The following is a 22,474-nucleotide window of genomic DNA, read 5'->3' as shown; positions in this document are numbered from 1 at the left end:
ACTGTTGTCTAAGCAATGTAGGTCTAATAGATATGAACAAAAAACTGTCATATTACAAATCTTTTTGACAGACCGAAGTCTGTCGGGTCCGCTAGTATATATATATATATATAGTTAGCTCCAGCCCGCGGCGTCACCCACGTCTGAATTGTAGCATGTACGACAATTATTTTGTACTGGTGAATTTAGCGCCATTTACAAAAAGCGAAAAAATTGAATTTAACGCCATCTAGCGACGAAATTAGCATCGCCTACAAAAAGCAACGATTTGAACGCCATGCCGTGTGGTTCCCGGCACCAATACAAAAAATAAAAGGGCCACAACATCTCTTACCCATGGATGTCGTAAAAGGCGACTGAGGGATAGGCTTACAAACTTGGGATTTTTTTAAGGGGATGGGCTAGCAACCTGTCACTATTTGAATCACAATTCTATCATTAAGCCAAATAGCTGAGCGTGGCCATTCGGTCTTTTTTAGGATTGTTGGCTCTGTCTACCCCGCAAGGGATATAGACGTGACCATATGTATGTATGTATGTTCAACGCCAACTACGAAATGCGACGAATTTAGAACCCCCTATAAAGAAATACAGGTTTTTCGCAAACCCCACGGGAACTATAGTTCTTACCGGGATGAAAGGTACCCTATGCCCTTCTCTTATTATTCTGTTATTCATTATTATGAGACATTTCAACATCACTAAATAATTGTCATGTCTTTTGGTTTCACAACATTGGTTGACGTCTAATAAATAACTTGAAAACTAAGTTTACTGCCGCTTCCAAAGCGTCAATGCAGAAAAGGCGGTAACAAACTGCACTGCAGCATTTGCTTCAGTAACGTCAATTTCACAATTATCCAATATACATACCTACATATACTCACGTCTTCATCGTCTTGAAGACTGATAGGCCACTTTCAGCATTTTGGCTTGATGATAGGATTGACATTATAATAGTGACAGGTTGCTAGCCCATTACCTAAAAGAATCCAAAGTTTATAAGCTTATTCCTTACTCTCCTTTTACGACATCCATGGGAAAGAAATGGAGTAGTCCTATTCTTTTCTCTATTCGTACACGGCATTGTTATGATTAATTGATTTATACGGAATAGAAATAAAAATATTTCACTCTTTTTAAGCGATGATGTATGGGTATCACTCCATCTAGTGATAAATTACATTTATACGCTTTGACTTTGACGACGGCGCTTTCTTTTGTCGACATTTTGGCGATAGTCTAGCAGCCTGTCACTCGCTAAATCCATAAGCTTTGAAACTAAAAACGACTCTGTCTACCCCGTAAGAAACTGGATGATTCAACTCGGTAAATTCGTTTAAGTAGTACATTCTCGCAGAAGGATCTTAACGTACAGATAGCTTCCAATAAAACAACCAATTTAATATATAATAACTATTTATGTAATTATATAAACATTACATCGATAAGAAAAAATAATAATTCATTTACCTAACTCACAAAATTAAGGAAAATAATAATAATATACCTTAAAACATACAACCTCACGCTACAAGAAAAATTTTTAATTTAAAAATTAAATTAATTATTTTTTTTTTTACTTTTAAAAAACTTGCGATCTTCTTGCATTGTTTAGTCTATTTTTTTTTAATCAGTTACACTATATCCGCTTAAAACTAATTCCTTTTCAACGTATTTTACAATTTTTGGGTCCAATTAGTGTAGATTTAGCTAAAACTTGTTATACAAATGCATCGACAAAGTTTATAAAAAAAAAACTAGTCGATGGTCCAAATCTATATTTACATATCAAATCTGTTTTTTTTCCATAAACAAAAATGTAATCTGATTCGAGATTCACGCTTTCAATATTCCAAAAGAAATAAAACTATAAACAAAATACACAAAAAAATTGTATTTTAAATACCGAAAAAACAGATGCTAAGAAAAAATTGGTATCCAAATAATACCACAAAAATATATTGTCAAATTATATAAATAAAAAGAAAATACCACAAAAATAAAGCATCAACAAGATGATAAATATAACTGGCACTAAAAAGATACCAATTTTTTTTTTATTTAAAAATCATTACACAATTATTTGTATGAATAAGTGTCCACCTTACATTATTAATATAAAATTTTTACCACTAAAAGAACCCAAATTTGCGAAAAAACTATGGACGGGACACGAGCCCCACAACTTAATTCTACCTATCCAAATCTATGAAATAATCTAATTTATACAAATTTCCGTACACCCAAATAAAAATTATCCTCCTATTCTAGAAAAACTTAAGGATGAAAAATATAGACACATCACTACTACATCATGGTATAAAATTGCATTTAAAAAATTCCCTTCGCGACTTACAGTAGTGCAGTACGAGTTAGAAAAAAAAACTGGTCTCGATTTTTTTTTGGTATCAAAAATTGGTATCGGTTTTTGGTATCAAAATCTGGTATTGCATTTGCATTACTGCACGTCTGCAAGTCCGAATTGTCTACAAAAAGAATTATATCAGTAAAATTTATTATTTAACATGAATAAATGCTTATTTCGAGTGACGAGGAATTTTTATATAAATTTGTTTTCTTTTTCATTATATAAAAATGCTGTCCTGTCCCGAAAAAGAAATGTCACCGTACATGATATTTTTTTAAGATTTACGCTTCGCTTTGTGTAATAAAAATAATAAATTACAGAATTCATAACAGCTTTTCTTTTAATATTTTAAAATATACAGCAGAATTTACTTATTTACAAATTACAAGATGTTTAAAGTATTCATTTGTATAAATAAGATACTAATAGAAATAAATAATGTAAGGTAACAAAACTGAAATTATTCACTTAATATTATTTATTTCAAAAATAATATTAAGTGAATACCTGTATTATTTATAAATTAAGTTATTTATAAATAATACAGGTATTAAACACTACGATGACCACGGATCATTGTAACACGATTCGAAACGTCCGAGATAAAATAAAGGTACGTTAAGTGCGCGTTTAATACCTGTATTATTTATAAACAGTATAATGCAACGTGATAATTTAAAATCAGTTATTATTTTGTTCATTTATTTTTATAACTTCTTTTTTTAATTTATATATTTTTTTATTCCACAAAACTAAAGCGTAAACTCTCAAGAGTCGACATATTTTTACCAAGTAATAAGAACATAATATTATCAATTCATCTCAATTATGATGATATAGCCATCTGCTAAGAATTCTCAATTTTTTATAGGAAAATAAAAAATAAAATTAAACCAGATCATAATTATTTCAACAATCATTGAAATATTTAAAATCATTGTGATTTTGACGATATTCTAGTGTGTTTTTTTTTTAAGTATAAAAATATTGATACCGAATACTTTATTAAGACTTTTTGTGCAAACATGTATTTTAAAGTTAATTGTATAGAAACAGTCTTAATCTGTTTATAAACATTTTTGTTTAAACCTGATTATAATTAAATTTAAAATACATTCTTGCAAATAGTTTACGTGAAAAATAAAACGAGTTATATCAACAGTTTGTCTGTTCAAAAAGCTCGCAGTACTACAAGCTATTCTGGCAATTTAATTTGAAAATGATAATAATATTTATGTATCACAAAACTTTCAATATCATTATCCATAACAAAACATTTAATAGTATAATAGTCGGTTTTTTTTTAAATTTATTTTCGTACTTAAAAAGCAATCAATATATACAACTTACGCGCGCCGCATAACAAATTTTATCATACTGCTGCACAAATATTAGAAGTCACCGAAGCCCTAGCGACCACCGCGTGCAAACTATTTGACCAAACGAACTGCATATAAAAACTACACGATGCGATTATAATTCAAAAACAGAATCATCAAAGATCAAATAACAGAGTTCTATTTAGTGTCACGAATATTTCAAAGCTGCTGAAATTCCAAACGAACTGATCGCGTACTTAAATGATATAAAAATACATTTCTAGGAACATTAGAACTTAAATAATAAACTAAATAATTTAATTTAAACGCGTGGAAGATTTGAAATGTGAAATAATTAACGCCTAGCGGGTTTTAACGCATCCCATAATTAATTTGGAGTGAATGTAAGTTGGATGTAGTAAAAAGTAGTTTTCATGTCACAATTTGTTATGAATGTGGACGAAGCGAAAGAAGTATGCAGAGATCGTGGCAAGTGGAAAGAGGTAGTCTCTGCCTACCCCTCCGGGAAAGAGGCGTGATTTTATGTATGTATGTATGTATGTAATTTGAAGACTTTTAATGTTTACAAAATCATAGTTTCGTAAAACACATCATTTAATAAGTTATGCACAATGATGATGTATAATCAAAATAACCTTAAACGGTTTTTACAAAAAAAAAATATGACTTATAAAATTATACCTTTGAATTTCATGGTAGGTACCCCGATGAATCTGAATTCTTTATCGATGAGTAAATATTTTTTTAATTAAAAAAAAAATTCTATACCGCAGTTCTATTATGAAACAATTTACGTAAAATACGTACTTTAAAAAAAAAGTTTTAGTACCAATTTATCGATTACAACCCTCCAAATTAAGTATTGAAACGTACGTCTTATACATAAATCAGATTTTGCATGCAACACAAAATATGTATCATAACAATATGATGTCCGTATAATAAAAGTTTATTATTATTTTGTTATAATTCTTTGGGACTACAATCTAAAACCAATCTTGCATTGCATTCAAAATTATTCTGACACGTCGTTATTGTAAAATATTCAAATATAAAGTTACTATGTTATAACCGATACATACAAATACAAAATTATTCGATATATCAATAAAAAGATATCTATGAATGTCTAAATCTGAATAAAAACAGCGGAACGCCACTTAAATTCACTATTTCACTAAAAAGAAAATTGCTTTTGTTCCGTTCGTCTTGAATTGAAACGTATTTATATATAACGATATGTTAAAATCTTAAATTATTAAGGTGTATTATGTTTTAAAACATTTAGTGTCCACGTTACTGAACATCGTTATTTAATTTAACATGTTATGTTGTACAATCTGTACGCACCTTTACTAAAAAGCCGATTTTTATATTTCTATCACATTCCACTTTAATTTCTCTTCCTCTTGGCTTTAGTCCCGGTTGCATATTCATCACTCTGGAGAGGAGCCCGGGGTATGCCTCTTACCATGGATACTAGATTGGGTGAGTCAAGTTTTTACATGAAGCGACTCGATCCACTTTAATTATTTGGTACACATCAATCAGCCCCTTTTTAGTCATCAAGACAATAAAATCAATATTTGTATCTAAACAACGATATCATTGTATGTAATTATTTAAAATCACTAAATAAAATGTCCGAAATATGTTTTTTTTCGGTTACAATTTTAATTTTAATACACATTTCACATTCAAGACGAACAGATTCGAAACTAAGACCGGATCACAATAAATTAATGCATTTTTTTTATCTGATACAAAAACTCAGATCGATTTGTCGAGAAGCCAGCACGCCAATTTTGAGATCAGAAAAATATTTTTTTTTTCACCGAACGCAATAAAAAGGGTACTTGAAATATATCTTTAATCCTTTAAACGAAAAAATAATGGAACTGAACTAACTTTTATAAGTTGATTTAATTCGCTTTTAAGTTAGATGATAAAATACGTACAGTGAGCTGAATAGAACAGTGCAGGTATATCTACGATGTGAAGGTGAAATGTAAACATATCGAAACTCTGTAGCGTAGCACGCGCGACGCCGTTTTCATCGCGCGAAAACCCATCGCTGCACCGTTTCACGACATAAAAAAAACGAAACGGCGATATTTTTATCGCGCGATAATAACGGGGTCGCGCATGCTATATACTACAGAGCTTCAATATACTTACACATCCACTGTATACCAATTTATTAAAAAAATAAAAATAAACTCATTGAGATTTATTATTCATTACCATGTATTTTTTTTTTCAAAAATAGTTTTATATCGAAAACTAGCAACTTGTAGAAAAAAAAAAAAGAAAAATACCCCGCATTTCGGCTCACTCCATTTTGGCGCGCCGACTTCTGCACTGTTATATTCACTGCATGAAATAATCCGCGTGTTCTGGATCCTTCTCGAATCGCTTCGCTTCCTCTTGCATACTCTCTTTGATTTTCAAAATGGCCGCCGATTCCGTTTGGTCGTTTTGCTCGTTGCCCGGACCACCGAAACCTTTTAAAATATAATATTTTCTGTTTATAATTAGCTTTTCCATACTCAAAGGCGAACTTGAAGTATATACGGTCTAAAATGACTTAGACCTTAGCTTTCATTAGTTTGACATCACAAGAATACAATATTACTTATATTTTTTTATTAGAGCTAATAAGAAAACTCTTTATTTTTCACTTACAACGTTTAGGTACGTTGAAACTCATATTTTCTTTTATTTACATATGTATATTGTAAATAAATTTACTTATTATATAATATTTTCACATTTTTTTATTATCACAGCATTAAATCTACAAACATACATAATAAAGTGCTTCCAAAAAAATGTTAACGTTGATACTCACTTAAGTTGTAGTCACCCATGCCCGATCCAGAGTCCTCCCGGGGCGTGCCCGGCCCTCCTCCCCCCACTCCCCCGGGGGACGACTTCATCCCATCCACACCTCCTAATCCTGGACCAAGGAAACATTGGTTGTAGTGCCTAAGACGCTAAACATCATTTATTAATCTAAAATATAAGTCTAAAATATCGCGATTTGAGTATCTCCAAAAAATTAATATTGCTACATGCAATATGTATGCAAAATTTAATCGATTCAATGGTTTTACGTGAAAGACTGACAAACACACAAACTCACTTTCATTTTTATAATAATGTGTATGATATGTTATATATAGTAACATTTAAATCCTTTATTTAAAAAATCATGATATTTTAGACTAATTGAAAAACTAAATCTATATTAATAAATCACTAATCTAAAAATGAAAACTCTAGAATTCACATGCAAAGCTACGTGTTAAACTGCCAATTTGAAAACAACAGCGCGCATTAGGAATCTGAATTCAATTTAGCACTACATCATTTGAGGAGATCATCACCGTGATTCGACCTTGCACTGAAGCTAAGATGCCTTTTTTATAAATAATTTAGTTAATTTGGTTGCAAAGCCGAGAATATAAAATAAATATTTTGATTAAACCGCTTATGTTACGCGCATAATAAAGAAATCGTCTAACACAAGCGATTTTAGTATGTTATAATAATCGATGTATTAAAGTAAAGCCAATTATTTAAACTACGATTTGACAGCGAATAACTAATAAATTTATTTTTTAACAAAGCTTTAATACACGTGGCTTTGCGTACGGAATTTGGCTAATATCGACCAGTGTGTCAAAAAAACGGAATTACCAGATCCAATATTAGGTTTCATCTTAGCCTGCATTAAGTTTTTATATCATAATTCTTATAAATTTTGATAAACAAAAACATATAATAATGCCATCAAAATGTATAGAATGTGATTCAATTTATAAACATATCACGGTATCTTCGTATTAAATTTCAATATTAGCCACAATTATGTAACTCTTAAAATTGACGCTATATTTTAACTTAACCGACTACTCTATTATTTTTTTAAGCGATAACGCAAAATTTCGAGTTTAACATCATCATTGTGCGGCATTCATGAAATACAATAAAATATAAAGTGTAAAAAAATATTGAAATTAAAAAAAATATAAGTTTATCTTTGGAATAGTCACTCTTCTTTTTCTTATAAGTACTTTACACATTGACTGTAGCCCAAAAATGATTATTAAATTAAAAAATATATAAATTTCAACGTTCCGTTTGCTTCATCCGTTCAAATGTTATGCGTTTATTTCTAAAATGAATATATAATATATCTCTAAGATTATTGCTTACAAAACTATCAATGAATATACGTGGATATTTTTTTTTTTGTAAAGATGAATAAATTTTTCATCTTGTCACAAAACAATACATTCAATCACAAACATAATATATTAAATAGCAGTTTAATTATTTTCAATTATATGCTTGTTTTCAAAACGTTCGAATTTTAATCGACATATATTCATATTTTTATATTAAGACTTAGGTAATTAAATCTAGTGTTCGTTTGACTAATCATAGACAACACCTAAGAATTGGTTCCATTATTTTTTTTATTTAATTTTTGAAAATTTTAGCATCTAAACTGAACTCTTTTTATATTGAACCTGGTTTCTTCTATACTTGAGCGCGATGTCCCCATATTACGAGAGTGATGTGTACGTAATGATGAATCTAATAAATATTATGAAAACTAAATAGTTACTATATTGGAGTCAGTCAGACTTAGTTGCACCTATATATTTTATATTTTATTTAAGCACAATAGAAAACGCCGTCATCATTTCAGGACTCAAATTTTATTTGTAGTAAATTTGTTTTTATTCTTTTTTTTCCTACTCACATTTCCTTTACCTTACTTAACTTCAATGAGAATTAGTTCAGAACATGATGAAAATACATTAAATATTATGGTCACCAGTAATTTTATAATTACTAATTTTTTTTGGCAATTTGTTGCAAAATGACACAAACAAAAGCTACCAATTTAGGCAGACTTTTTAAGACGTATTACCTGACTAACTTACGTACTTATTAGACGCCCGCCCGAGTAGGGTGGCACGCTCGACGCCTTTTTTATCGCGCGACAAACAATCGCTGTTTATTTTGATGTGAAACTGGATAGCGCTATAAAAACAGCATCGCGCTGGCAATGCTAGGGGAACTGGAGTTAGTCACGGTTAAATCCCTTTCTTTGTAACTAAAAATCTAGCTTTAGTTCGAAAAAATATTTTACTAAACCTGCAGAACTTAATATCTACACGCCAAATTTGGATCTCTGGACACAGATTTTGGTCTGTGGATTGATATGTCTGTCAGATATAGTAGGGTAGATGTTTGAAAAATGTTAAACGATAAGTGTCACTTTATTGTAAAATTTGTTCATTTCATCATACTTTTTTATTCAAAATGAATACGGATGTTAAGTGAAATATGTATTTTTTAAATTAAATTCTATCACGTATTTTCATAAAATATTTTTTTTCCTAATTTCATTCCAAAATTTTCATTAGGTGTCGCCTATGTTTAGTTAGCAATGCTGCCAACCTTCGGAGGTGGGTGGCTGCGGTAGATGTTGCGACGAAGGCCCGTGCTCGCTCGCCAGCGGGAACTCCGCCCCTAGGGCTCCGGCCCCGACCGGTTTCATCAGGGTGTACATGTTGTCTCCCCCTGTACCATTCGCTCTTTTCATACCAGAACCAGATAAATATCGATACCAATTTTTGGTATCCGGTTTCGGTTTCAACCATGACACCGAATTTCGCACTGGGTTTTACTACCATTACTTTTAAAACCTTTTTTATAACGGCCCAGTTTAATTAAAAATATTTTTTTTCATTATCTTTATAAATTAGGAAGTGAAACAAATATTCAAAACGGACTAACATTTATTGGCAAGAATATAATATCACTATTATACACTATACACTACTTAATTAGTGAATCAATTATAGAATACTTATACTTTAATATATTAATCAAATGAGCTTAAAAATATTTACATCTTCGTTAATAAAAATGGGATTTATACCTACGACATAATTTTTTTCAAATATTACATCACAGGATTATTGCAAAACTGCATATTATATTATAGTTTCTAGTTTAATGTAGTAAATATATTAAAATTAAGAAGCTCTTTTGATTAAGTTTATTTCTAATGGATAGTGGACGGTTACTATACAATAAAAAGTTTAAGATTTTCAAATAGAATCACATTTTTTAACAACAATAAAAAATATGCATGAAGGTATAAATATGTATTTTAATATTAAACTGTTTCATTTAATTATTTTGCAATGAATTTTCCGAAAGTTATACAATAAAAATTATATTTACAATCCTATCTAATTCATTTTATTATGCGAAAATATTTGACCAAAATTTACTCATTAAATTTAAGAAAAAAATAACTACATTTTAAAAACATTGCAAAATTGATTTCAATTATTAAAAAATAAAATAAAAAAGGTTCGCAAAAATAACGTGAAAATATTTTTTATAATAGATTTCGGTCATTAAGACATTTTCCTTAAACACAACGAAAAAAATGTTAACTTTCCTCGATATATCAACCATTTGACAGAACGCCAAAGTATATGAGAAATTGCCAATTGAATGGAAAATATATGAATCTATCTATAAAATATATTTACTCATTTCTAACCTCATATATGAGTTTGATCGTAAAAAAAAATATAGTTTAAAATTGGATTCTAAATGCGTTTCTATTCAAAACAACTTACGATCTAAAATTACAAACATAAAGATGAACAAAAATGATTTATTTTTATTAACAAACAAAAATAAAAAGACAAAAAGCGTACATAGTGACCCCAAGCGTGATAACCAAGGTTAAGCGAATGAAGCTGGCAGAACGGAAAGTAAGAATTTCGATATACACAACTGGTATATTTACCCTTGCGCCCTAATATCTAATATATTTAAACGAGCAATTCTTGTATATATATTATTATAATCACGATCTTGGAAACGGCTCCAACGATTTTCATGAAAGTTACAGATTAGGGGCTTTTCGGCTCAAGGAATCGATTTATCGTATCGATGTCCTAGGTTCGAGAAAAGCTCGGTTCCCAAGATATATAAACATTTTAAAAACCGCGTTTTAAGAAACTATCAGCGCTATCTCTGGTAGACCGAGCAAAGCTCGGTCAATCGGGTACTATTATTTAAAATAGGTTTTAGCTTGGGCGAATTTAGCGCCACCTACAAAAGAATACAGGTTTTTCGCAAATACCACGGTAGCTATACGTTTTAAAGAGTACTTATGTCCTTCTAAAGATTCGTAATTATGTATCAGAGCGCTTAGGAGTATGATAGATGTAAAATTGAGTGACAGGATAAGAAACAGCGTGATAAAGGAATGTTGTGATGTGAAAGAAGATATAGTGGCAGGAATAGAAAATGGAATGCTTAGATGGTTTGGTCATGACGAGAGGATGAATGAAAACCGGTTGACTTAGCAAATATACAAAGGGAGTGTTACAGTTGGTGTGGGAAGGCCTAGACGAACGTACCTTGATCAAATCAGATACGTTCTAGCAAAAGGTCTGGTCAAGAGTAGAGTTATGAATGTGGATGAAGCGAAAGAAGTGTGCAGGGATCGTGGCAAGTGGAAAGATGTGGTCTCTGCCTATCCCTTCGGAAAAAAGGCGTGATTTGTATATGTATGGATGTATGTGTATACGCAAAATGCCAATAAGATTGGTTCAATAGATAACGCGTGTGAAGAGGTAAAAAACAAACTTTGCATTACTTTCGCAAAAACTAAACATTAATAAGACATTTTTAAACATTATTAAAACACTTGGATAGGAATACTTGTAGGCACACAAACTGTACCTAGATAGTTAAAACCTATTGAAACCATATTATATGAATAAACGATTCTGATAGTGAAGTTAGAAAGACAAAGAAAGTAAGACATCTTGTCAATTATCGTATATAGACCCCACTTTTTATTTTCTCCCGTTTACGTCCTACCTAGAGGAGGCAATGATTCGCTTATTATAAAGTTACGACGCTAGCAATATATATAAAACTCTTCTTTCAATGAGTGACATACAAAACACAGCCAAAACCGGGTCTGGAAATTTTAAATTTTGAACGTTTGACGGCTCCATATGTGGTCTAACGAGTGCTTTCTGAAATTATTTATTAATCCCACGGTAACGGCAACAAAACCCGACTAGCGAAAACCGAGAGTCGTTCAGAGACTTATTATAATGAACCGTGAATAAAAAAAGCAGATTTATTAAAAGAACGTCTATATAACGACTTAAATTCAATTTTATAAACATCGTTTCAAGGGTAAATGTCTCCAATAGCATATATCAGTAGGAAATAATTTAAAAAATAATAAGTGTAACGTGGGTGCTGGATTCTGAACGTCTTAATGAGTAAGTTGTTATAATAATTTTGAAACTTGTTCATAATTATTATGATTTTTATAATAATTGGCACAAAATATAGGTTAAAAAAAATAATTTGAAAAATAGGATTTTACGTTGAGAGTAATTATTAAAAAAAAAAATTATCTATTATTTTTTAATTAAGAACACCTTTTTAAGTGATGTGAATTGAACACTTTAGTCATGTGAATACAACTCATATATTTCGTACCAATCATTCGAAACCAATTTTCGGTACCGATACCAGATTTGACGTTCAAAAACCAAATTACAAAAAGATAGTGCCACAGTCAAATACCTGGTTTAGTGTAGAAATGTTATTATAACCTGGAAATTGCTAAATATTGTTAATAGAACAACACTTTTGTACGACCAAAAGTGTTTTGTAATAAGAGTTTTAAAGTGCGATATTGTTTTTTAAGTTACCTTCGCTGTTAGCTAGGTTAAGGACCTCTTTTAAGCAATTTTTTTTTTGCAGGAAATTCACGCCGTACAATTTTTTATAGATTCCTTAAGACAGATTCGTGACTATAAATTCATTCATAAAGATACTATTTATTTTGGATCGAACGAATCAATTAATTACAAAATGAATTGAAATATTAAATTTCTATTTCTAAATACTGTTTCGTGTTGGTATATTTTTAAGTAAATTTCATTTTAAACGGGTCAGAATCTAAAAGTAGAACCTTTGAAGACCTCATGACCTTAATTTGCCTACATAAGATATTTACGAACGACCTTTTAGATTCACAAAACCTGTCTTAAGAAAAAAAAAACAAAACCCAATAAGCTGGTATCGAAACCGAATTCCGCCACCTGAAACTGAATCACTGAAACTTACCGGAATTCGACGAGTCCTGTGGGCTGGGCATGATCGGCGTAGAGGGACCCGGGGGGCCGTTGGAGCCCGGCGGGGCCCCGTACGCGCCCGGGGAGCCCCCGCTGTAGTTGAGGGGCGCGGAGCCGGCCCCTCCTCCCCCTGACCAAGCGCCGCGCGGCCCCATTCCCATTGGTGGCATACCTGTTTGTAAAACTTGTATGAATATACATACATATGAATATATATTTATATTTTATATCTATATATATATTTGTGCCGTGTAGTTCTCGGCACCAATAATAAAAAACAATAGGACCACTCAATCTCATCCTATGGATGTCGTAAAAGGCGAGTATATTAGACATATATATCATGTCTTCACAGGGTAAGTCTCGAAAATACTCGAGTTTAGCGTTCTGTAATCGTCTGTTTTTGTCTCGTGCACACTGGTAGTGAGGACGAATGACAGTTGAGTGCGAGCGGTGAGCGCGAGCGCACGTCCGTAATGTTTGTATGTAACCGAGCCGTCTACGTGGTACAGTGAGTACTACACTCGGAAGGCCATATTCAGCTGTACGGCTTAGTGATGGAATTGAGGTACAGATAGCGATAGATTGCTGGCCCATCGCAATAAAAAGGAAGCCCAAGTTTATTACCCTTTTCTTTTTTTTTACTATAAATTGATGTCGCAAGAAAAAGCGCCAGAGAGATAAAGAAACCTAACTGAAACATTGGTTGCTAGAGAAACAACAAAAAAAAACACCACGCTAATAATATAATGTTTGCACAATTGGAGACAGAAATATTTTCAATGGGCACTGATCTTTTCTCTAGAAAAAAAAAATTAAATGAAGCTGTAACATACCTGCTCCGTGAGGTTCACGGCCCCACAGATAGGGCGCGGCGTATCCTAGCTAGCAGCCCTAGCATCGCTACAGTAAGTACTTATTGTTGTTACTCTTATAACCTACCACCCCTTTTTAAAGAATCTTGACTACGCGCGATGCTTAAACAGTCTCAAGTATGGTTAAGATTGCCAAGTTAAGATTGTTTAGACTAGTGAGTCTTAACTATGGCACGCGAGTGAAGCTCCCATTTCTGTTCGTTATCTCTTCACCCTTCTATTATGATGGTACCGCCGTGGTTTCCATTCTCGGGGACCCCACAAAAGTTACCGCGCGTCCTGGATCTTCCTTTTTAGACCTCCTTTGATCTACTCTGGCCCTCACCAAATTAAGTAGCTCGCTATCCTCAGGCTTGCCAGACCTCGTGTCTATAGCTAAACGCCACGCCCTCATAAATATCGCAAAACCAGTCCTAATAAAATGTAGTTATTCTATGGATTCATATACAATTAGACCTCACATCTGGTGACACAATAGAATGATATCATCTAAATACCTGGTCCCTGGGGGGGAGGGCCGCGCATGCCCTGCGCGTACGCGCCGGGGCTCATCGGCCCGCAGCCGGGGCGCGGCGGCGTCATGCGCGGCCCCGCTCCCAGCAGCGCCGGCCCGCCCGCCCCGCCGCGCTCCATCGAGTTGCCCATCATGCCTTGACCTGGAGTACAACAGAACATCATACATTCAAACATTAAATAAATAAATATATATGGGACAAATTACACAGATTGAGTTGGCCTCGAAGGAACTTCTGTTACGAGATACTAACTCAATGATACATACATACATATGATCACGTCTATATCCCTAACGGGGTAGACAGAGCCACCAGTCTTGAAAAGACTGATAGGCCACGCTCAACTGTTTGGCTTAGTGATAGAATTGAGATTCAAATAGTGACAGGTTGCTAGCCCATCGCCTAAAAGTAGAATCCCAAGTTTATAAGCCTATCCCTTAGTCGCCTTTTACGACATCCACGGGAAAGAGATGGTTCTTTTTCTAATGGTGCCGGGAACCACACGGCACTCAACAATACTACATTTTATAATTAATAGATACTTATATAGATAAAGATCCAAGACCCAGGTCAATCAGAAAAAGTTGAAGTTGTAGTAAACATTAATTACAGGACAAATTACACAGATTGAGTTAGCCTCAAAGAAAGTTCGAGACTTGTGTTAGGAGATACTTTCTCAACAATACTATATTTTATAATAAATACTTATATAAGAAAAACATTCAAGACCCAGACCAATCAGAAAAAGTTCTTTTCTCATCATGCCCTGGCCGGGATTCAAACCCGGGACCTCAGATGTCACAGACAAGCGTACTACCGCTGTGCTACAGAGGCCGTCAAATATCTTCCTTTTCAATCAAAATATTCCACATACCTGGAGGCCCATTAAAATCGTTCCCCATCCCCATCCTAACGGCGCCCCTTGGCCCGCCACCGGAGTACCAGGGCCCTATGAACGGCTGCCCAGCACCCATCAGCTGCGGCTGGGGCCCGTGCGGCGACGGCTGGGACCCTGGGTGCGGCGCGGGCGGCGAGGGTCGCAGCGGTGAGTTGGGGAAGAATCCTGGAGGTATACCGCCGCCACCCATGCCTGAAACGATTGTTATATTTATACTCATATACTAGCTTGTACCCGCGGCTCCGCCCGCGCGAATTTAGCGCCATCTTCAAGGTACAGGTTTGGCTAAGCTAATTTAACACCACCAACAACAGATAAGACCGCGCGAAGTTGTTATAATTGGCCATATAGCATTAAGTCCACGTATTGTACATTATTTTAGGTGCAATAAAGTTTAAATAAATAAAAAAATTGCACCACCAACAAAAGAATACAGGTTTTTTAAAAATCCTATGTGAACTAGTTTTTGCCGAGATGAAAAGTATTATGCCGTTCTCCAGACAGACAGGTGTGTTTTATATATATGTATGTGATATGTGAAACGGGACAGCAGTCATTTTTCACACGGGCAGGGCTGGAGAAGAAGAATCACGAGTTGTGATTTTTTATTTTTGCTAGTTACCTGACTGTGCCGTGTGGTTCCCGGCACCAATACAAAAAAGAATAGGACCACTCCATCTCTTTCCCATGGATGTCGTAAAAGGCGACTAAGGGATAGGCTTACAAACTTGAGATTCTTTTTTTTAGGCGATAGGCTAGCAACTTGTCACTATTCAAATCTCAATTCTATCTTAAAGCCAAATAGCTGAACGTGGCCTATCAGTCCGCTCAGGACTGTTGGCTCTGTCTACCCCGCAAGGGATATAGACGTGATTATATGTATGTATGTATGTTTGTACCTGACTACCGACTTAGCAAAAAGGAGGGTTATGATTTTAACCTGTATGTTAACTTTTTAACAGGTCAGGTCAAGAGTACCTTAACTGATGCATGAGGGTTTTTTATGATTGAGGATAACCAAATAAGAATGCAGGGATGTTGATAAGAGAAATATCTTAACCTATACCTACTCTTTAAAAAAAAGTTGCTAATTTATGTCTGCACGGCTATTCAACATGGTTCCTTTTTCAAAATATAGATTCTTTAAATATGGCAGTTGTATCAAAGAAAAGCATTTTATAACTGTTGTTTGGCCTAAATATACAAAATCACAGATATCTATTTGTCTGAGCATAGACATAGTATACAAGTTCTTAAAATGTTTTTATAACCTAGCTAAAATAAGAAGCAGTGAAAACTATCTTGAATATTGTTACTATGACCGCATTTTACACGCTTTTGTAACAGTTTTAACAGTACTTTTGTTTGAGCAAAGAGATAAGACATAATGTGGCCTAAAAACATGAATTTGTTAAACATACACGAATTTTCAAGTTGCAATACGAATTTATGGTACTCACCGTCGTTAGGCGGCGCCGGGCCGGCGTTGTGACCGATTCCGTTGTATCCTGAGTTGACGAATCCATAATCATGGAAAGCCTTAGCTTCTGACGAATGTTCGCACGTGTCCCGCCTCTCCGGAGCCGCGCAGTATAGGTCCCAAAACACGCACCACCACGAGTGTAAGAACCCAGGTGGCTCTCCGAGCGTTATGTTCTTCTCCCATCGAATTTCTGAGAGAAAAGTCTGTGCCGCTTTCGTTGCGCCGACATGAAGCAGGTACTCGTACACATATAGCGCCAACTTTTCGCGAGCCTGAGCGTCCGAAGGCACCGTAGAGCCTTTGCCCTTGGCATACATATCGACTGGAAGCCGACTTTTATGATGAAATTGTTTATTATTTACATTAACGCTTTATATCAATAAATTCAACTCCACAAAATGTCATTGATCGATGGCGACATTTGGCGTCTGTGGCATAGACAAATTAGTTTGTTCTCATAAATGTAGAGAACTGTCATAAAACATTGTATATGGCAATTACAGATAATAAAAGAAAGAAATTATTTATTTAAGTTTTTAATATAAAATGAATTTGATAAGATAATAAAGGCCACCACTAGTGAGTAAAATTTTAAAAGTAATGTTTCTACTTTTTTAACTTTAAAATTACTAATGACAATAGAATTAATAAATAGATTCTGAGTTCACTTTTGAAGTGTACAACACTATTCTCAAATAATTCTTTGACATTTTGGCAATGAGACTTGACAGTTACTCTAGAAATGGCCTTGTTTGTCTATTCTTCTTTCCTTTTCGTGCGGCCGTGTCACCGCGTGGTTCACCGCCGCGTTTCAACAAGAAACAATCAAAATGGCTATCAGACCAGTATATAGGCCCAAAATCGTCAAAAAGAGGACGAAAAGGTTTATCCGCCATCAATCGGATCGCTATGATAAACTCAAGCGAAACTGGCGTAAACCGAGAGGTAAGAATCGCTGCATACATTCCATGCCTTCTTACTTTTCTTTTCCTTCCAGTTTTAGGAATAAATAATTTTCAAAACCTGCATTTATGTGTAATTCAATGTTTGGTTCGGAATAAAATACCAATTAAATCGATAAATAAATGATAAAATGATCACATTTATAAACTTCTCAGAGGTTATGTTTGTCTTATTCGTTGTCTCTATAAATTTTTCACCAAAGTTATAAATTATCCCATCTTAGCATTTTTATTTAATGCAAAGGCACTCTGTGTTATTCTTTTTTAATGGAATAATTACAATTTGTTACTTTGCTAAAAAAAAGTCTGTCAAATCCTATTCCTGATAGCCTGCAAAATGGTCATTTGGTCATAGTGACAGACACACTACCTTCTTTCATTCAATATCAAAATCTTAAAATGGACGTTATTTATGTACAAAATAACAAAAAAAAATCCTTTGGTTTTTGCGCGAATGCCGTGTGGTTTCCGGCACTTCAAAAAAGAACCACTCCGTATCTTTCTCGTGGCTATCGCAAAAGGCGACTAAGGGAGAGGATTAACTTATACAAGCTCGGGATTCTTCGTTTTTAGGCGACAGGCTAGCAACCTGTCACTATTCTATCATTAAGGCTAACAGCTGAATGCGGCCTGTCAGTCTATCAAGACTGCTGACTCTGTCTACCCACAAGGGATATAGACATCATTTTCTTTCTGATTGGACAAGTTCTAGTTGGATCTTATTATTATATACTTTAAACACACTAGCAGCTCATTAAGCTGACGCATGTGATTTTTGATGCTTGGAGATTTTTAAAGTTTGTCTAGCCGATTCTTAAAACAATTGACTGAAGGAGCAGTTAATCTAGACTGTTGAATGACTAGAAATTGGTCTGGTGGGTCAGTCAGAATGTAACACCAGATTTTCAGATCTTCAAGGAGTCTTGTCTCATCCTCGTTTTAGTCCAAAATGACCACACTGTACTTGCCACGATACATACATACATAAAATCACGCCTCTCTCCCGGAGGGGTAGGCAGAGACTACCTCTTTCCACTTACCACAATCTCTGCATACTTCCTACGCTTCGTCCACATTCATAACCCTCTTCATGCAAGCTCGACGGTTTCGGGTACTCTTGACCTTTGTTTACTTGCCACGGATTGTTGGGTATTATTGTTTCCACTTTACTTAATGTCTGTCTGCCATGAAATTTTTCCAGGTATTGACAACAGAGTGCGCAGGCGTTTCAAGGGCCAGTACTTGATGCCGAGTATCGGGTACGGATCCAACAAGAAGACCCGTCACATGCTGCCCAACGGTTTCCGCAAGGTAATAATAATAAATAAATCTTTATTTGATAAAGTTACACGTACAGATAACATGAACTCTGAAGTCTGTGTTAGTAAAAGTTACTGTGTTAGTTTGAAATTATCAAATAAATATCACAAAGTAATATATAAAGCATTTAAAAAATAAAAGATAAAGAACCTCAAAACTACCATTTTACATAATAATAATATACTGGTTGGTTAAACTACAAGGTGAACTATCAACTTTCCTACCATTTCTACCTCAATAATCTAGAAGGAAGTAAGAAAAACATATAATCACATTTGTACCTCAATAATCTAGAAGGAAGAAAGAAAATTATATATAATCACGTATTTCCCTTTTATGGGTAGAGGGAGCCAAGATTCAAAAGGTCACATTTAGCTGGCCAACTGAAACATAAATGTGAAATTCAGAAATAGCCCTTGAAGTTTTTAAGCCTTTTCTATCACACCATAAGTTTAACCCACACAAAAAAAAGGTGTTTCTCAGTTTGACCTGTATGTATGTTTGTCCACAAGATTGTGAAAAAGTGTTTTTGTTACACTTGTAGGAAGAACTTTAGAAATTTAACCTACTTCTTAAAAGGAAGATATGGATTGAAGGCGGTTTTTTTACATGTTATGTACCAGACCAGCATGTGAGCTTGCACTGGATCACCAGCAAATTCCCCTATTCTCCTTTTACGACGTCGACGTTTGATTCCCGGCACCAATACAAAAAAAAATGGGACCACCACATCTCTTTCCTATGGATGTCGTAAAAGGTGACTAAGGGATAGGCTTACATACTTGGGATTCTTTTGAGGCGATGGGCTAGCAACCTGTCACTATTTGAATCTCAATTCTATCTTAAAGCCAAATAGCTGAACGTGGCCTATCAGTCTTTACAAGACTGTTGGCTCTGTCTACCCGCAAGGGATATTAACGTGATTATATGTATGTATATGTTATTATATGTATATTAAAGAGCTGGCCGTGGTCATATTTTATGACTTCACACAAGCAAGGGCACTCTGTGTTAACATAATTCAATATGATAATAACAATTTGTAACCTTGCAACAATAAATCTGCCGAACCCTATTCCAAACAGCTGATGTATGTAGCTATTTGGTCATATTGGCATGCACATTTAATACCAGCTCTTTGTCTGTGACTTCATTAGTGCCGTGTGTTTCCGGATCACTTTAGAACCACATGGATGTCGTAAAAGGCGACAAAGGGATAGTCTAATAAACTTGGGATACCTCTTGTAGGCGATGGGATAACCTGTCACTATTACATTAACAAACATACATCTAAACGTGATGTCTACCCCGCAAGGGATGTAGACGTGATTATTGTGTAAGTATGTTACCGCGTCGTAAAGTAACATGCAAGATATCTTGATATACTCTTTTTCTGTTTTTACCGCCTTAAAAAAAATTGATGGTTCTCAATTTGACCTGTAGTATGTTTGTCGGCGATTATTTCGCGTTTCGCTAGGCCGATTCTGATGCGGTTTCAAGGAAAGTTTTAAGGTTTTTTAAATTTAACCGACTTCACAAAAGGAGGATATTGATAGGAGACGGTTATTTTTTTTACACAAAAGTTATATAAAACATATTGATGATTATATGATGATTGATGACTTTTCCAGGTCCTCGTCCACAATGTTCGTGAACTGGAAATCCTGATGATGCAGAACAGGAAGTACTGCGCGGAGATCGCGCACGGCGTCTCCTCAAAGAAGCGGAAGACAATCGTGGAGCGCGCCCAGCAGCTCAGCATCAAAGTGACCAATGCTGCCGCGAGACTGCGCAGTCAGGAGAATGAATAAGTTTATAATAAAGTGTAAAAAAATGTTGCTGGTTTTATTATCTGTACCTATACTACCTACCTATGTAGTTATAAAAAATATTTTGTCTGTACATTTAGTATTTTTGACTGAAATGGATAGAGGGACACTTAGAATTAATACATACATACATACATAAAATCACGCCTCTTTCCCGGAGGGGTAGGCACAGACTACATCTTTCCACTAGCCATGATCTCTGCATACTTCCTACGCTTCATCTACATTCGTAACTCTCTTCATGCAAGCTCGGCGGTTTCGGGTACTCTTGACCTGACTCTTCGCCAGGATTTGATCAAGATACGTTCGTCTAGGCCTTCCGACCTTTCCCCCTACACTCAGTATATCTGCTTAGTCAACCTGCTTGCAGTCATTGTCTTATCCCAACTTATTATACAAAATGAGGGAGTAAGTTTGTTTTTGACGGGTTATCTACTGAATTAATCTTGGAATATCACAATAGATATAGGGTGCCTTTCATCCCAGTAAAAATTAGTTAGCGTTAATTCTTTTAAGTGGGATTTTTCAGAAACGGAACAGCTGAACGTGGCGTATTAGGTTTTTCAAGACTATTGGCCCTGTCTACCCCGTAAATGATATAGACGTGATTGAATGAATGTATATATAGGTATTTGCTAACGGGACTTTGGTTCTTGCTCACAGCACTGAAAATGCGCCTTTTATCTCATCTACTAGCTTCGTAGGTATGCAGAGATCGTGGCAAGTGGAAAGAGGTAGTCTCTGCCTACCCCTCCGGGAAAGAGGCGTGATTTTATGTATGTATGTATAGACTCCAATAAACTACTGATGACCTAATATTTGGTACTCCATCATCGTTGCGATCCGCACGACGCCGTGCGTGTCCGCATTTCACATCGCGTGACGCAAACTACTAAACTTTGAATGTCGCAAATGGTCGGCATTATGTTAGAATGGAGCAGTTCGCATAGGTAGGTACTCATTTGAAAAAATACTTCTCTGTTAAAATACGGTTGGTCATTTGGTTTGAGACGAACACACGTAGGTACTATGATCAAATTGGTATCGTTTTGATGTACTTATGTGTGGTTCCCAACACCAATACACACAAAAATATTAGGGCCACACCATCTCTTTCCACGGATGTCGTAAAAGGCGACTAAGGGATAGGCTAATCTAAACTTGGGATTCTTCTTTTAGGCGTTGAGCTTACCACCTGTCACTATTTGAATCTTAATTATATTACCTATTATATATTGCATACATACACACAATCACAGTAGGCAGAGCCAACATTAAAGGCCTTAGTCTTAAAAAGACTAAGGCCTTTAATGCCATAAAAAGAATTCCACAGTTAAAATAAGATGCCTGCCCGACTCCACCATAACACCACTATGTTATAAACTCCTGCTCGTTACTGCATAATGCCATTCAAAATGGCAGATCATTGGCAAAATGCTCCGGCGGTATGATAATATTTTTTACGATACACGACCGTACCAAGTACGGCTTGTTAGTCATTAACAGGGTGTTTCTTTTTTTGTTAATTAATTTCTGAAACATGTTCTAAGTAGTACACTTATGAATCAATATATCTTAAAATCTTAGATCTATAGAAGGTACAGGTAAATGCCGTGTGGTTCCCAGCACTTTGGAGTTGGAACACTCCATAACTTTTACACGGATG

General features: G+C 34.7%; 2 protein-coding genes and 2 non-coding genes across 7 annotated transcripts; 3 read left to right on the top strand and 1 right to left on the bottom strand.

The window, feature by feature from the left end:
* Positions 1-1,426: 1,426 nt before the first annotated feature.
* LOC106129216 (single-stranded DNA-binding protein 3) lies at positions 1,427-17,123 on the bottom strand. 4 transcript variants are annotated; one of them, XM_013327709.2, is made up of 7 exons: positions 16,675-17,123; positions 15,191-15,406; positions 14,299-14,457; positions 12,919-13,098; positions 9,190-9,312; positions 6,563-6,670; positions 1,427-6,215 (listed from the first exon to the last, which is right to left on the bottom strand). In XM_013327709.2, exons 1-7 carry the CDS (start codon positions 17,012-17,014, stop codon positions 6,082-6,084), a joined length of 1,260 nt encoding a protein of 419 aa, XP_013183163.1. In that variant the 5' UTR covers positions 17,015-17,123; the 3' UTR covers positions 1,427-6,081. The 4 variants fall into 4 exon arrangements, with proteins under 4 accessions (XP_013183163.1, XP_013183165.1, XP_013183164.1 ...); XM_013327710.2 differs by having other exon boundaries at positions 6,097-6,235; XM_013327711.2 differs by lacking the exon at positions 9,190-9,312.
* A 329-nt stretch (positions 17,124-17,452) lies between these two features.
* Positions 17,453-20,822, top strand: LOC106129219 (large ribosomal subunit protein eL32). The gene is made up of 3 exons (XM_013327714.2): positions 17,453-17,642; positions 18,861-18,970; positions 20,611-20,822. Exons 1-3 carry the CDS (start codon positions 17,528-17,530, stop codon positions 20,788-20,790), a joined length of 405 nt encoding a protein of 134 aa, XP_013183168.1. The 5' UTR covers positions 17,453-17,527; the 3' UTR covers positions 20,791-20,822.
* On the top strand, positions 17,897-18,029 carry LOC132903915 (small nucleolar RNA psi18S-841/snoR66). Its single transcript, XR_009657523.1, has one exon. It is a non-coding gene; the product is annotated as a small nucleolar RNA psi18S-841/snoR66 (small nucleolar RNA).
* LOC132903916 (small nucleolar RNA psi18S-841/snoR66) lies at positions 19,974-20,106 on the top strand. The gene has a single exon (XR_009657524.1). It is a non-coding gene; the product is annotated as a small nucleolar RNA psi18S-841/snoR66 (small nucleolar RNA).
* Positions 20,823-22,474: the final 1,652 nt, after the last annotated feature.

Source organism: Amyelois transitella, chromosome 31, assembly GCF_032362555.1.
Source record: "Amyelois transitella isolate CPQ chromosome 31, ilAmyTran1.1, whole genome shotgun sequence".
NCBI lineage: Eukaryota > Metazoa > Arthropoda > Insecta > Lepidoptera > Pyralidae > Amyelois > Amyelois transitella.
The sequence above is the reverse complement of the archived record's forward strand: the minus strand, read 5'-3'. Positions and strand labels throughout refer to the sequence as shown.